This window comes from Ixodes scapularis, unplaced genomic scaffold, assembly GCF_016920785.2.
Source record: "Ixodes scapularis isolate PalLabHiFi unplaced genomic scaffold, ASM1692078v2 PGA_scaffold1__304_contigs__length_218370807, whole genome shotgun sequence".
Classification (NCBI taxonomy): Eukaryota; Metazoa; Arthropoda; class Arachnida; order Ixodida; family Ixodidae; genus Ixodes; species Ixodes scapularis.
In genome coordinates, this window is record NW_024609846.1 from 198,350,231 (window position 1) to 198,367,266 (window position 17,036).

At 46.4% G+C, this 17,036-nt stretch overlaps 1 protein-coding gene across 2 annotated transcripts in view; it reads left to right on the forward strand.

Annotated features, from left to right (window-relative positions):
- Nucleotides 1-17,036, forward strand: part of LOC8043884 (transducin beta-like protein 2) — a 199,727-nt gene that overhangs the window by 133,360 nt on the left and 49,331 nt on the right. For both annotated transcript variants that reach the window (XM_042291044.1, XM_042291046.1), the window contains exon 4: nucleotides 14,696-14,967. In XM_042291044.1, the coding sequence (XP_042146978.1) occupies nucleotides 14,696-14,967 (272 nt within the window). The remainder of the gene's footprint in view (nucleotides 1-14,695; nucleotides 14,968-17,036) is intronic.

Sequence of the window (17,036 nt, forward strand, 5' to 3'; positions counted from 1 at the left end):
CAACCCGCTTGCGGTAGCACATCGCGAGGTGTCCGAAGTGCCCCCCGGCCTGCAGCACTGGACGACCCGCAAAGATCTGAGTATGGTGGCATGTCGGTCCAGGAGCCCATCTGTGGAACTTTTTCGATCAGAGCGTGCACCTGTGGAAAATGAAAGCCCACGCTCTGAAAATGAGGCCGACAGGTATGTCAAGCAGCAATTGCCTCTATGGAAGCGTTCGTTGACAGAATGATGCAAGAGTGTTAAAGCGAGGTTGGCGAGGCGCTGGCTCGAGCGATATATGCCAGTGGAACGCCTTTGTTTGTTACGGAAAACAGATACTGGCCAGAAGCGCTCAAGCTCCTCAGACCCGCATTCGTGCCGCCTTCCAGGCATTCTTTAGATGGACGACTCTTGGAGGCCGAGTGTGCCCGAGTGATGACGCAGGTGGAAGAGAAAGTCAGCGCCGCTCTTTGTGACGCATTGGTACAGCTGTCTGCGAGTATACTCACAGACAGCTGTACCATTGTACGGGACGAGAGCATTTTGAACTTTGTGGTGGCTACACCAAAGCCTATTTTCTACAGCGCCGCGGAGACGGAAGGTCACGGGCGCACAGGAGACTACATCGCGGGAGAGATCTTGAAGGTTGTGGAGAAAATTGGAACCGACGAGGTTTTCGCTCTTGTTACCGATCATGCAAGCAACATGAAGGCCGCGTGGACAGTCGTCGTCAGTCTCCGCATCACTACTCTTGGATGCCGTGCTCATGAACTAAACTTGTTGCTGTCGGACATGCTATAACTGCTGACAGTGCAAGAAGTTTGCAAGAAGGGTGTAATCAAGTATGTCAGAAACCCTCACGTGCTTGCGGCTCGCTTTGTTAAGAGGCAAGAAGAGTGCTATGCAGAAAACCAGACCACATTAAAACTACCAGCTGAAAGTCGCTGGGCGGGCATTTTGATGTCACTGGAAGACTGAAAAAACAAAGATGCTTTACAGGAAACTGGGATCGCTGCGGAGCTTCAGGGGAGCAGGGAATTAAGAACAACGATATTAGATGAATACTACTTTTGGCGAGATGTGCAAAGCACCTTCCACGTGTTGCAGCCAGTTTCCCGTGCTATTTCCGAGGCTGAGTCAGAAACTGCTGTTCTGTCAGGCATCCATGAGATCATGTTCAAAGTAACAAGACAAGTGGAAGAGGCCCTTCTAAACTCCGCCTTGACAATGGGCGAAAAGGAAAGAGTAGTAGAAATGCTGCGTGGCTGACTGAACTTTATTTGCCGTCCAGCACATGTGGCCGCAAATTTGCTCGACCCGAAGTTCAAAGGGTGGTGTGAAGAAGAGGTATGCCACGCAATAGACCACATCACAGAGACGGCAGAGAGGATGTGCCTCGATGCGGGAAAAATGTCAAATCTCGCCGAATCCCCGGTCCTGTCAGGTGCTTGGTCGAGGAAGGCATTGGAGGACTCGGCGAAGCATATTGCACCGTCCACGTGGTGGCTAAGGCTGTGTGCCTCTGAACCCCTTGCCTTCTTCAATTACCACCCTCCTCCGCTGTGTGCGGTCGAAACTGGTCAAAGTTCAGCGGTGTCCACACCAAGAGTAGGAACCGACTCAATGGACACAGAGTGCAGGGGGGCTATGTTGCGCTTTTTGCACTCCCAGGAGACTAGGGAGAAGGAAGTGACGTCAACAACGCAGCAAATGCAGATTGGGTGTTGATTTTGTTTTCTTCCGTCAACATCCAATCTGCGTTTGCTCTAGTCGTTGACGTCACTTCCTTCTTTCAAGTCTCCTGGGAGTGCAAAAAGCGCAACATAGCACCCCAGAAGTTGGTATTTGTTCGCTCCAATCTCGAGCTAGGGAGCCCTGATCTGAAATGCGACAACGGAGATGACCCAAACACGGAGTCAGAGTAGCGCCCAACTAACACACTGCTTTGGAACATCCGTCTTAATTTAGAGCAGTGCGTGCAAATCTACCTCGTCCAATGTTGCTTTTAAGTTTGGTCCTGTATATACGCTTTGATGCATGACTAATTGTAAACTTAGATGAGGAAAGGTTCATGACAAAATACTTCAGTGTTGTTAAACTTCACTGCCGTTTGAATAAGACTATTTAACGTGGCATTAAAGCATGGCACTACTTTCATGATAATGCTCGACATACGACTATATTTCGTCAATCTGCTGTTCTGTTACTTAAAGCTATGTTCACGCTGATGTGGTAGTGGAGATTCGGCTGTGAGTTATGAGTCATGCATTGATTTACTGATCGACAAACACACCATACATGACTTAGAAACACAGCTTCGTCACATGCATACACACACTAAACAAAAAGCTTCGGACAGCACTGTAATTTCTCCTCCGTATAAAACGTTCACCAAAGTCTTAAATATTTAGAGCAATTGTGAACAGTAAAGCAACGGTCATTCGGGATGGTCGATGCATAGTTTTTAGACAATGAAAGCGGTGGAACGACGGGGCGAGGCGGCAGACAACCCGAGGTGCTTCTGTTTCCTCACTTTCCCCGTTGTCGCTCTGTTAGGTTTTCTTAGGGGCTGAAAGATTGATTATGTTGAGTATAGCGCGTGATTAAATATCCGCCTGCTCTGCCGACAAAACTCAATGCAGAGGTGTGGGATGACTATTTTCCCTTTCGAAAGGGTCATCAATTGAAATGTTCGTTGCAGAAATGTGCTTAATAGGTTTGCTAATACTTGAGGAAATTGGGTTTCGGTTTTTGTTTTCCGAATAATATGTCGAAGGAAAAAATCAGAAAAAACTTTTTTATTATTATATTTTTTTTTCGAGCCCTCGCATCACTGCTTGAGGCTCATTCAGGCTGAGCAGCTATTAGGTTCTCGCGTTGCTCATCTTTCCTGGATTTTTTTCTGGAGACGCTCAAAACCATCTCAACGGATCCTTTTGAAGGCCTGTAAACTGCCAACTCCCTCTTCGTAGTAAGGCCTGCTGGTATTTCCCTCAAAGGGGGGGGGGGGGGGGGGGGGGGGGCGGCAAACAACAGTGCTGCTTCGCCAGTTCTAGCCGAATGCAGCACTCGTGCTCAGCCCTTCCGGTGAGGCATATCAGCAGTATATCATTCTTAGAATGTGTTGAGATACGCCCACCACATCGTGGTTGCACACAATTCGCCGACGGCCGTCTAAGACCTCTTTGGGGGGCTTCTTAATTGTCTGTGTCTCGTTGCGCCTTTTCTACATTCACCAACTGGCCCAACTTTCCACCCCAAAGTGTCGGTCTTGCACGGTGCCTCGGGGCACTTCCGAATATATTGGAAATCGGAGAACAGTTGCGGTCGACTCAGCCGGAGCTTTTCCTGTTGATGAAGTCGGTGATGGGTGACGGAAAAAACTAGCATCGGTAATTTTTTTTAAATTAAATTTTCATTTATTTATTTTAAAGGCGTATTTTTGGACGTATTACCAAAAAAAGAAAAAAAGCAGGCCCCGGGGGGGGGGGGGGGGGGGGGGGGGGGGGGGCGTGTTACTCTTTTTTTTTTTTTTTTCGCAAATTAATCGAGTTCAACGTGTTTAAAAATACTTCATAGGAGAGTCTTTGCTTATCTGGCAAATTGTATACTGGTATTATACGATATATATATATTTTTTTCGTTTTAATTGTACTTCCCCACTTAGTTATGGCTTAATCTTTGAAAGCTGCCCCTGCTGGGCATGAGTTCGTGCAATCGTGGTGCATCCTAAGAGATCGCGCTTGTAGCCTAGTAGTGAGATTGTCGTACAGGTGAGTAACGTGAGAAAACGTTGAGAAGCAACAATTGAGGCGAAACAGTACTCGTAAAGAGACGGAAAAGAGAACACTATGTTATAAGGGCAGCGCAACTTTGGAGCGTGAAGCGGCGACATGAGGTTGATGACGCATCGCTCGAGACATGGGAACTGCAGCTGGCAGCCGCTCGATGCTTGGGGGCCGCGCCCCGGCGAGTCGCGGGCTGCGTATTTGAGACCCCTGGATGAAGAATTGTTTACCCACACTAACTGTGTTGGTTAGAAATGATGTTATCCATCTGGACGACGAATTGGTTCATCTGGAGCAGAGAAAGTTTCAGGGGTGACAAATGATGGGAGGCGGCGAATAACTGAACAAACTGAACCTTTAATGGGGCGAACTTGTGCGTAAAACAAAATAGAGAAAGGTTAGCGTCGCAGGCGTCGATGTCGGCGAAACAGCAGGATCGAGCGCGGAGTCCCTTATGTACCCGCGTGGGTTTCTGGAATATTCGGCGACTAGAAACATTCAGACCTCGAACAAGCGACGGGGTTCTCGAATTTACCGGAACATTAAACTGAAAGAATAAATAAAAGACGCGTAACTCCCAGGAATCGAACCCTGGGAGTTACGCACGAAAGTCAAGCGGGGTAACCACTCGGCCACGCACGCGCTCGCTCGCCGACGCGCGAGGACTGAGCTGTGATTGTCAAAATGAAGGTCTGCGTTGTTAAAATGAAGGTCTGCGACGAACTCGAATAGTTGGCTGGAGCGAGAGTTTCTAAAACCACGCTGACCGGGGAAAAAAGAATTTGCATTCGTCAGCATGTCATCCTTAAAAACTGAATCTGGGCTCCCGCCTCTTTCCAGTCGTCGCCGCATCGCCAGCCTCTGTTTGTTTAATAAGCTTTTTCATTCGCCGCTTTGTCAACCACCCTATATTTTACCCGCAGTACGCATATCGCAGCGCACCGGTCATTCCTAAAGCCCTTTGATAAAGGTGTTTTCACAAGTACCGCCAACCATTGTTGTGGAATTGCGCAAGACACGTGCCACGAGCGGGCGCTCCGCCGCCATTCGCTTCCAAGGGCCGCTCATTTTAGTGCTGCGCCGCCATTTGCTTCCAAGGGCCGCTCGAGACCTGGGCCACGTGCGCTCGCGCATTTGGCGCTACTTGCAAAGACAAACGAAAACATATCAAGGGGCTTTAGTCATTCCCTCCAAGTTGGCCGCCTAAGCACCCGCACCTTTTCCGTTAGGACTGCTGACTGGGCGAGCTGGGGTGTGAGAATCGGCCCCGCCATCGGCGTGAATGGACGCGGGAACGGGACTGAGTTTCGTTTTCTGTGCGTGTTTGCCACGTGTGCCCCTGTGTTTAGGTGGACTGGCGGCGCTCGTGCGGGCTGGCGCAACAGACATTTTAGAACAAAGGAAGAGGAGGAGAGGACAGCACGTGGGTGTGACCTTTTGCAGGAATTCGGAAAATAGCTTCGCTTTTAAATAGACGTCTTTTCTTTTTTCCTTATCCGCGGAGTCCTGTCTGGTTTACTCTTACGTCAGCGACCATCAGCTGCCTCCGTCGTCGGGTCCCGGTGCAATCTCAAAGCAAGAACATCTTCACTTGGGGGTTCATGTTATTTAAAGTTGCAGCGCGGGTTCACGTTATTTAACGTTGCAGCGCACCAAAAGAAAAACACTCACAGACACGCGCACTAAAAAATATCCCAGTCGCTCAGCGCTGACATACAAATCTTGGTTTGTATTGATTATCTTCTACTTACAATGAGCAACTTATCTTCTGTGCACTACAAACAAAATGCCAATCCAAAAACTTAAAAAAAAAGAAATGAAAAATTATTAACAAAAGTTTACAAATAAAAACAAAAAATAAAAATTGAAAAATGATAAATGAAAAACAATAAAGAATTCTCACTGTCGCTGCCTGGTGACTCTTTAACCAAATATTCAAGTTCCCTTTTTTAAAAAAAAGTTGTAGGTGGGCTGCTGACACACCTATCATTCCGTCTTGGGTGTTGTAAAATGTAAGGGCAAGCTTTGAAAGACGGAATGACTGGTGTGTCAGCAGCTCCATCTCTTTCAAAAAAAGACGAACTTGAATATTTGGCTAAATGGTCTTTCGGGCAGCAACAGTGAGAATTTTTCAGTAGTTTTCATTTTTCAACTTTCATTTTTGTTTTATTTTACATTTTATTTGTAAGGGACTCTTCTAATTTTTGCATTGACGTCTTGTTCTTAGTGCATAGGACAAGAGTTGTTCATTGACGGAGAGCGAACTTTTGAGGATTATAAATGCTATGCCAATAACTAAAACACCAGTATGTATTTGATAACATTAGAATACGAGATATTCGGTATAACTTCGATAAATTAAAACACGTTTTAATGAAAATAATTAGTGACACCTTTCATACCGGAAGAATTCCTAAGGGCTTGAAGATATCTGTTAGTATATGTCCACTGCATAAAAAGGGTAAAAAACAGGAATTAGAGCTTCAGACCCATTTCCAGTCTACCTCTTGAAGAATTAAAAGAGCGCGTACAAGACGAAGGTCGGGCAAACGAAAATCGAGGCATAGTACTGATAATGTGGTCTCATTCTGCTTGGAACGACGCCTTAAGTCACTTGTCTCTGATAAGGAGGATTGTTTTTCTTTAGTGCCAAAAGATATGTTTTGGAAGAAGGCGGGGGAAACGATTAGAAAGAACTTTAAGCTGGTCGACAAGATGCCTTTGAACAAAATCAAACAACGGGCGATCCAGTCGTGCGATGGGATGGGTCTGATAGGCTTAAGGCTCTGGTACAACGAGAAAAAGGTATGTACCTTAACGTTCTCTTCTCGGTTAAGACTCGCAAGGAGTCCAGGCCATTTCGGACAATCGTTTTTCAAAAAGGGTCATGGCAGATCCACATGGCATCCTTTCTTCAATGACACCTGAAAAGTTTGAAGTGGCACTATCCGTTTAGAGTGGATAGTTCGGAGTGTGTTGTAGAATGGTTGAAAGAGGACAACCCAGGTTCCTGTCACGCGGTGTCCTTCGATGTTGAATATCTGTACTATTCGTTACCACATACAAAAAACGTTAGGCGCTGTTAAGGAAGCCATTGAATTGTACGGGAGTGTCGCTTTTCAGAACTCCTGCGGGGTTAGCGTGGAGAGCTTTCTTGAAGTACTGTGTTTTTATTTGGGGTCCACTTTCATTGTTTTTAAGCAAGAACAACTTTTACAGAGGGAAGGAGTGTGCATCGGCTCGAGTGTTGCACCTGTCCCGAGTGACATCTACCTGGCGCGCTGTGATCGAGAGATAGAAAGGGGTCTTGAGGGAGTAGTAAGAAGAGTTTTTAGTTACGTAGATGAATACCTTGTGGTGTTCCGACATAGTTCCGATAGGCGAGGTCATAAATAAAACGTTAGAGATATTCAGGTCATGCTCAAAGGAGTTAAAATTTACCCAAGAAAAACCGATAGGTGGGAGCCCACAGTTCCTAGACTTGAAGCTTACTTTTACAGACGACTATTTGTGCCGGTCTTACCGTCTCAGGAGTAAGAGGGGAGTGCTGCCATTCGATTCTAGTCATTTTAAGGTGGTGAAGAGGGGCATCGCAGTAACCTGCCCGAAGACGGCCTTAGCTAAATCATGTCTACATGAGATGAGCTGTAGTTTTTCATTGCAAGTAGAAAGTCTAACTAAGGGGGAATATCCGCACAGCCTTCTCGTGGAAGTGGCAGAGAGTCTCATCAAGGCACTGAAACATCCGTACAAGTACTGTAGTAAAAAAAACCTGAAGTAAAGCCAGTGGCTCTGCCGTACATACACATGGTGACTGAGGCTGAAGAAGGTGGCGCAGACACAGAACGTCCCGGTGGTGTTTTCAGCCCCATCGAAGTTGGGAAGGTTATGTGCGAGAGTAGATCGTGGTAAACAGAAGAGTCACGCATGTACAAAGAAACACAGAAAACAGTTTGTACAGTGTAGAGAGGGTGTCGTTTATCCGATGCCCCTGTCATGCAACAGAGTGCACATCGGCCAGACAGGGCGATGAGGTCATCGCCCTCGGACAATCTCGCTATTCAGTGTGACAGATGAGGGTGTGAACCGATGTTAAAAGACACAGTCATCCTGGGAGGAGGAGGAGGAGGAGGAGGGGGGAGGGAAGGTAGGCGTATAGACAGCAAACGAGGAAGATTGCCGAGGCGTACCCCAATGACGTGTGCGTAAGTGCGCCTTCAATTGCTCTGTTTGATAAAGAACTGGCGTTCCTGGGGGCACGTGTTTGCCTGTCATAGTGCATGACAAAGTGATAAGAATTGTTTCCTATTTATTCACGGCGATTTTTATGTGTTGCTTTTCAATAAAGTTCAGTTGAGAGTCAGCGCTCTGCCTGTCTACGTCTCCTCCTGTCCTTCGTCTTGTTCGCGCTGTTTTAATTCTTCAATATGCAAAACCAACTCTCCCAAATCTTCACCCTGCTGCCATTCTACCTGTATTAGCTCATACCGACAAGTGGGTGCAACTTACAATGACCAGTTTTTGTGATAAATTTAATATATTTTCTAGCACGGAATATGGTTTTTGACAGCGAAAAAGTACTAGTATTACACTTTTAGAAGCTTTTTCTGACTCTGTTAACGAAGCACTAGACAATAATAAGATAGCCCTAGCTCTTTTTATAGATCTATCGAATGCTTTCGATACCATTGATCATTCTCTGTTACAGTCAAACCCGACTATATTGAACCCGTTTACATTGAATTATCTCTTATATCAAACACTTTTTGTGCACAGTAATGTTACAGTGATAATATATAGCAAAAACTACGGTTACATCGAACAAAAATAGCAGCCGCTACCGATATATCGAACTGCCAAGAGCGTCGTTTTGCTCTGCAAGCTGGCTTTCCCCCAACGCAAGCGGCCTCATTGGGGAAAAGCCAGTTTGCAGAGCACCAACGTTACTAGAACCACTCAGTTGGGAAACTGCCATAGGGACTGCTCTGAAAAAGTGGCCCCGATCTGTCCTCCAGAACCGAGCTAATGGCGAACACAACGCCGCCATTTCTCCCGCAGCGGCCACTCGAGGAACTGCACGTAACTTCTATCTTGGCTTTAATCGGCCATTTTGGCGCCGAAACACATATGTTGTGAAGAGGTTACAGGGGTGCTACCCCGGTCTCCCCAGCGGACGCGCCGCGAATTACTTTCTAAGTTAAAATGCACCTAGGTCGGGACGCGCTACCTGAAAGCACCGCTGAGGCATGGTTGTATAAAAACAATATTAATTGTTCCGCAAAACCTTGCAAACTAAAGATTATAGAAATTAACATCACGCGCCCTTCATTTTGTACTAAACTCCAAAACATTTCATACAAAACGAGTCTTTTCCGTTTGTTTTTGCACAAAAACATGCTTTCTAAAAGCTCAAGGTGACCACAGTACAGACGAATGATAAAGAGTGGCGCTGTTGTCGTATTTAGCTCGGTCTCGGTGGACGCCAGCGGCCCAGGTTTCGACGGCGAGTTTCCCAACTGAGTGTTCTACTAACGTTGCAGAGCACGCTGGCTTTATTTTTTATTTTTTTATTTTCCGGGCGGCCGCGGCCTTGAGTCACTAAATAAAGCTACGCTTTCAGAGTACCGAAACTCCAAAACTACGCGTCTGTAGCGCGTCAGGCGCCGCAATCTTGGGTCCACATGCAACCTCCTTGCCACATGCAGATGGAAGGGTGACTTTAGCCGAGCCTAGCCGTCGCCTGCGCCAGCTGCCGCAGCCGCTGCTGTGGCAGCGAATTAAGGTCGTGTTGTTTGTATCTTGACGTAACACGGAAAACGCACGTGCTGAGCGACGGACCTCAGCGTGTGCGCGCAGTAAACAGTAAACAGCCCAAGATAGTGGCGTTGAGAAAACGCGATGATGATGATAGCGACTCACGTCACTGCCGCTGTTCAATGGTGCAGCAGCGAACCAGAATATTGTTGCATAGGGCGACTGTATTGTCGGCAAAATGCCAAAGAAAAGGAATGCGGTACTCTGAAAGGGCGTAGCTTACTTAATAACTCTAAACCGCCCCCCCCCCCCCCCCCCCAAAAAAAAAAAAAAAAGTTTAGTCTTTTTATTTTGGTGAAGAAAAAAGAGCAGCGGAGTAGCTTCTGTTCTCGGCGGTGGCTTTCCAGGCGAGCGATCTGCTCTTCTTTCGCAGGGGAATTTGAAGCGCTCGACGGCAGTGTAACTTTAGCCGATAGCGGCATCGCGGCGGTTGCGAAACCATTCGCACTGCTGCGCACATCGCCGCTCGTTCCGTTCCCGCTCTTCTTCCTCCGAAGAAATGTTGCCGCAATCTGTGAGATGTCTGTGAGCGACGGCGGCAACCAGAGTGTTGTGTCGGCCACGGGTGTCGACATTTGTTTGGTATTGGACACGATCCAGGGACTGTAAAAAGCCAGCTTGCTTTACTAGGTGGCTTTCCCCCAATGCAGCCGCCTGCCTTATGGGAAAGCCAACTTGCAGAGCAAAACGGCGCTCTGCAGGAAAAGATGCTCCAGCTCGGACGTGCTCTGTGCTCTCGGCGTAGTTCGGCGCTAATGCGCGAATATAGAAGGCAGCGGCCTCAGCATTTTGGAGTCCGTCGATAGCTTAGAAAAATATCGTTAACGCGGTTGCAATGAAGAAAAAGCAGCGGAAGATGCAAGATTATTTCATTGTGTAATATGTCAGCAGAAAATGGATTTGTGAAAGTCAAATTCATTAAAACTTTTATATCGAACTGGTACTTTTTTTGCGAGTTCGGTATAAACGGGTTTGACTGTACTTCAAAAGCTTTGCAGATTAGGTTTCAGGGGACAGTTTTATAACTTTTTTTTTTCAGAACTGCTTTAACGACAGACTACAAAAGGTAAAAATTATAAATAATATAAGCAGTACAGCTAAAGTCGAATGTGGTGTACCACAAGGTAGCACTCTGGGACCAATTTTATTTAATGTTTACGTAAATGATTAGGTTTTCTACCACTGCAGGCTAGGCTATTTCAGTATGCTGACGATACGGTGCTAGTTTTACCCTCTGAAAACTATGACAATGCTGTTTTAGTCTTCCAAAGAGATATAAATACACTAATAGGTTGGTTTAACTGAAACGCCATTTCAGGAAATTTTGCCAAAACTAAACTAACGTGTTTCCGAAATCCTCATAAACGTATTGATGCCACCTAGAATTTTACTTCACTCGACACCATGTAACAATTGTACTTGTAAACCTTTGCCGTACGATAATTGTGTCGAATATCTATGATTATACGAGGACGTTTTTATTATCATGGAATCAATATGTCGAATGTGTTACTGAAAGACTACGTGCCATTCGAGCATTTTTGTACAGGATAAGAAGCTTGTTCAGCGTAAAGGTAAAACTACTGTTGTAAAGGTCGTTAGCACTTCCTTGTTGTTACCGCGCCTGTTTTTTGTTTCTGTGACTGTCGCCGCCTGCGGAACGCGCACCGCTTTTGAGTCGAAAAGATCGTCTGCTAAAAACGCCAGCTCTCGGCGCCGTATGCTCGTTCGTTGGCGGCGTTCGTTGCGCCATCTCTTGTCTCCCGTGCGAAACGTCGCCGTGCTGTTCGAAGACCGGTGGCGTCGCTGCGTTTCCATAGGAGCTAAGCCTTTTTCTTTCTTTACTTTTTCCTCAGGTAAGTTCGCTCTTCACAAATTTTATAAAAAAAGAAAAAAAAAAGCACCACCTGTGGGCAACGCTGCACAAAGTCGTAGCGTGATAGGTTAAGAAACCGAATTTTGCGGTCGATTAAAAGAGCCTGGCGTCTCCTTGAATCACCCTGTCGGATATTCCATTTGTTGAAAAACTTTGTGCTGATATTTGTGCTTTTGCTGCCTCGCCTCGCTCAGATAATTTCCATGTGAAATAATGAACTGCGGGCCTTTTAGCAGGTTCTTGTGTATTTAGATGATTAATTGCTTTAACATTATTCCCAGCAAAATAATAACAAAATCAAATTTTACAAAATATTGCAACAGGTGATGAGTTTAGCATATGTTCCCAAAACGTATAAATCAAGAAATGCTGTTCTCACCACAAAAACCCAAACACGGAATCCGAGTCAGACAGCAGAAGTGTGTCTGTTTTTTAAAGCACCGCGCGAGTCATAGGACTATATTGTATCCATTGTTTGACTGCTTGTCTATCTTGATAGCGTCAGAGACTTTTATATGCTAAAAAAAAAATGATACCTTTCTTTAAAGACTATTGCTGTCGAACCCGGATATATCGAATTTAAAGGGGACCGTTAAATAGTTTAATATATCGCTAGTTTGATATACAAAAATATGGTAACTTAAGCTCCAGTTGAAATTTCTGTGCATCTCTACTAATACCGAAGGCCGCGACAAACGGGACCTTACCAAATAGAGGCTGTAAGAGCCGCTAAATACAGTTGAGCTTAGTTGGTGAAGACCACAAACACCGCCGCGTTTACGCGACGGTGTTTGCGATCATTTATTTACGCCTGGCCACGACCTCCACACAGCTCCAACAACAAAACAAGCAAATAAGTAAAAAAAAAAATGAAAAATGGAAAAGTGAGTTGTACAAAAAAAGAATTTCGATCCATAGAATAAAGTTAAACAAGCTACAAAAAAGAAACCTCACTAAATTCAGGCAGAAAAAAAAAGAGCAAAATTTGCGAAGGAAAAACGTAAACAATTAAGATTAGGCGTTCAAAGTGCGATTGCTCAACCGTTGTTGTTAACATACTCGACTTCACGAAGACTTTTTTTTTGCTTATTTTATTTCGGGACTAAGGAGTCGCGCAGCGACAGAGGTGTTCGGGGAAAGAGCGCACGCTACCGTTCCAACAACGAGCACTCCCTGCCCTTCCTACGCCCTTCCCCTTACTTTTGCCATCCTCCACTTTTTTTTATGGTTGTCTTTCTTTTTTTTTTTTTTTTTTTTTTTTTTTACAATTGATCTTTGGCTGCGTATCCCCGTGCACGTATGCTGTCTTGGCGGTCTGCCGGCCCCGCAACGCGAAATGTGTGCTCGCCGCCGGCACAATCCGACCGCGGGAGGCCGGGTGTCCCCGCCATGGGAGTTCGACATGTGATTTTCAAGGGGATGTTTGGACTGTTCGATATAAACAATAATTCGAAATACCCGGGTGTGATATAACCGGGCTCGACTGTATACTTAAATGGTGTTCTTTTTGTGATCGTGGTGTTGATTGAAGGCCTGCGTTGCCGTAATTTGTATTAATAATAAAATTAAGATATTTTAATACATAGTTTTCCAAGCTCTAATATAATTTGTTGCTTAGAATTTTATTTCAAATGTGCAAACAAGTATGACAATCAAAAGTGTGCAAATTACCATCACTGGTGCCAATTGCAGCATTTTTAATTACCAAGTTATCAAATAAAAATGGTATAAAATCAATGAAAACATGCTAGTTAATCTGAGAAATCCATGTAAAATTACATTAATTGTAGGTAAAGCATATGGTGCTATCAAAGTCGCGACTTCTGACAATCGGCAAAACTTCCAAAGTCGCTATCAAACCTTTCGAACCAAATACACCCCTCCCCTCCCCTCCCCACCAAGAAAGAAAAAAAAAAGAAACGGATTCCGTCCTGGTATTTTTTAAGTGCCTGTCTTCCCAGAACATTTAGTTTCTTTCATTTTTACGCGTTGTCCTTTTGTCCATCTCAGCCTTTCCACATTGAAGGAACTGCTACCAGCTTGCAGATCTGTCCTCTGCAGAATGTTTCATTGGTATTGGTAACCGGTGAAACAGTAGTGAGTCTTTGCATTGTGTATACGAGCGAATGCAAGCCCTATGTGTTTGCGTTAGTGTTGAGTGTTCCACACTGTACGTGCCCGGAGCCCAGAGTTGCGGTCTTGGATTGGCTCATGGCAACGATGCGCAGCGTGAAGCACACAACTCAAACGCAAATGCACAGCTCTTGCGTTTGCTTTGATACGCAATACTAAAACTCTGTAATAATGTACAATCCCATATTTGCTGCAGCACCACATTGAGACAGTGAAGAGTGTTGTTTGCATTCAGAAATGGCATTTCGCCAGCCATGATCGTGAGCAGCTCTGCCGTGCCCGCTGAGCAAAAGAATTGGGGGACTTTCATTAGAGAGCTTCCCGTTTCCGCCGCAAAAGAGCAAGCTACAAGCTGGAGACGCAAAGAGACGTTCGATTTTGTGCCGCCATCTTGAAATGCATTTCCGAATCGATGGAAAAGGAAGTTTCCTCTCTTGTTTAAGGGGGCAAGGTTACTTCATTTCTGAAGGAATATATGTGTCAGACCCGTTCCTCCATTTAAGAAGGAATATGTTGACCTTTCTTTCTAAGAGTATGATAATCTTGCAGAACCTTCAGAACCTCTCTCCATCTCCTCACTCCACCCCAATCAGCCTTTACTCCTTCTCTCCCACTCGTCGATTCATCAGTGTGGAGTCTTGCGGCCACGCTTTTATTTAGGCTTCACTTTTGAGTTTCACGAAATGCCGAACAGCTAGCCAAAGAATGTTTCATGTTAAAAGCGCTAAGAATACACAAGGGCAAGAAAGTGAACGATACAGGGCGCCCTGTATCGTCCATGTTTTTGTCCTTGCATATTTCTTGGCGCCTTTTAAGGTGACCACGAACCAACTGCCCCAAACTTCTGTTTAGTGTGGTATAGACGTTTAGTGCGGTAAGGAACTAGCCCAACTACAAGTTCTTGTGCAGTCGTTTGTATTATCTTTGGGAGACGCCATCTTGCAGCTGACATGCGCAGATCATCTGGCAGTCGAGCCTTGCTAACGCTTGCCTACGATGACGAGACTGATGATTCAAGAATGAAACGTGGTTGCTTGCAAGCACAAGTGGAAGGAGATGGCGAAGGTTGACTTTTGCAATCTTTGGCTTGGGTTGTGTGCAGGTCGGTGCGCGTGAATGTTGAGTATGACCATGCTACGCGGGTCCGATGGAGTCCCGACAGCCGCGCCATCGTGTTGGCGTCGGCACTGGGCAATGCCGTTCAGGTGTACCGAGTTGGGCGGCGAGAGGACGGCTCCCCCGGCAACGTGGAGCCGCTGCTCACCTTCAAGGCCGTGCACCAGGCGGAGCTGGTGAATGTGGGCATCGCCTGCAACGGCCACTTCATCATGAGCATCTCCAAGGACACCACCCTCTGCGTCTGGAGCCTCAAGGGTCTGTCTCGATTACAATGAATCTTTAAACGCTGTATGTGTTTAAGCACGGTCCAAACCAACGCGTTTTTGTGCGAACGTAGGCCGTACGTCTCCCGAAAATTGCGTATTTCGTGACCTCACGCTGATTCCTTGTGCCTTCCGGGTGCGCATAAGAAAGTTTGATGATTTCAACTTTTTCTGAAGGCGCACGAAAACGTGCTGTGACATAGTAGGGCGCTCCTCTCCTGGCCAATCGGTGGAGGGCACTAGTTTCTGCTCCGCGTTTCTTCGCCGTCTGGCGCAGATGATCTCCGCTCGCATGAATGCGCACCGTCCTGACCAACGCGCATGGTTGTGACTTAGAAAGCGCCCCGGAAACAGCAAAAATATCACGAAATACACAATTTCAGGGAAGCGCACAGCCTACACATGCACAAAAACGCGCTGGTTTGGATCGCGCTTTATGAGTCATTTTCTGGGAGAAAATCTTCATGAACGAGCGTCATGGACGACCGATATATGACGTCACATGACCTCAAATCACGAGACATCAATTTACCCGCTTAGTTTAGCGGGGAAATGACGTCACGTGTCCACGTCATGACGTCATTTTACCGCTAAATTTTGCGGGAAATTCACATGAGATGCCACGTGACGTCAATGGAAAGAAAAAATGAACTATCGACATGCCCGCCACCAAGCGGTGGAAAAGTTGGCGCATACCAGAAAGGAGTAGTGGGATCAGGCGCTGGCACGGAAAGGTCCCGGATGTACGCGGCGGCGCTGCGGTCGTATCGACTGGAGGATCCGACCGGCTCTGAGCGTTTCTAAGGCCTTCGGCGAGCAGCTTTGTCTTGCGGTTTGGCCGTCTCGCGGTATGGCAGCGCGAAGTGGCCTCCCATTCTGAACTGATCTCTACCTCGTGTTTGCTGTCGTTTGTGGCCAATGAAGTGTCATGCCGAATTAGTGTGTAATCGCGCAGAAAATGCAATGAGAGCCGCTCTGGCCGCCCGCTTCATACAGCCTATCTAACATATGCTTTAGTGGCGCCCTCTCGCGCCGTCGACACGAAGTGCGGCAGCCGTGAGCGCTCGCTGAGCTCACTACCCCTCCTCTAGTTCACGGCCACTCAAGCAATCAAGGACCTCATGAAGGAGGTTATTTTTTGCTTGTATTTTGTAATTTTAATTTGCCTGTAGCTTTTAAAATAAAGTGAAATTCGAGAAAAGAAAAGTGTCATTAATAGCGAGTTCGTTTCACGGCACTCGTGCCCACGCGTGCCCACTCGCAGCATGGAACGGGTTTGTTTCAGCCGGCACTCCACGGGTGGTTGCACTTTCCGAGTTTGTTTCAGCGCTGATACCACACGCGTGCATGCACTCGCTGCACCGAGAAAATCGGGAGTGCGCCAAAATGCAATCCCGTCATGCCTCGCTCCGGCGGGGCCGGCGAGGAGCGGGAGCAGGCGACGAGGGTTCGTCTGCTACGATATGTCGCGGAACCAAACGCAACAAAGAGTAGATTTTCTGATAGAAATCGCGTCCCGCGGGCCACGAAATCAAACGCGAGCTTGAATTGTGAGCGTCTGCTATTTCCCGAAGGAAGCAATTGACAACCCGTGATTTATTTGCAGGTTTTAAATCGCTCTGTTGCCGTACAAACGCTGAAATATGCCAGTGTGTAAAGAAATGCTCAGAACAAACGTAACAGCGGTCCCCGAGATGTCTATCATCATCCGTGTGCGGGTGGAAAATTTAACATTTGTCGGCAACACTCCCCCAGCAGAAACCTCTGTCTGCCCAATAAGCATCAGAGAAAGCTAAAGATGGTAACTTTACTCGAGGATTGGGCAACATCACCATGTTTAACATTTACCTACGTCAGCTAACTTGCCCCGTCGTATTTTGTTCGAGAAAGCTCTCGTTCTTGACGCCCTCACCAAGGCTAATTTCTGATCCGCCTATAATGACAATCCAAAGCGAAAGTCCCAGTTTTGCTGGATATTCCAACAGGCTAGTTTTAAGCCGTACCCTTTCAGTGGTTCACGCATAATACCATGCTCAAACGGATCAAGCTTCTGCTCGGACA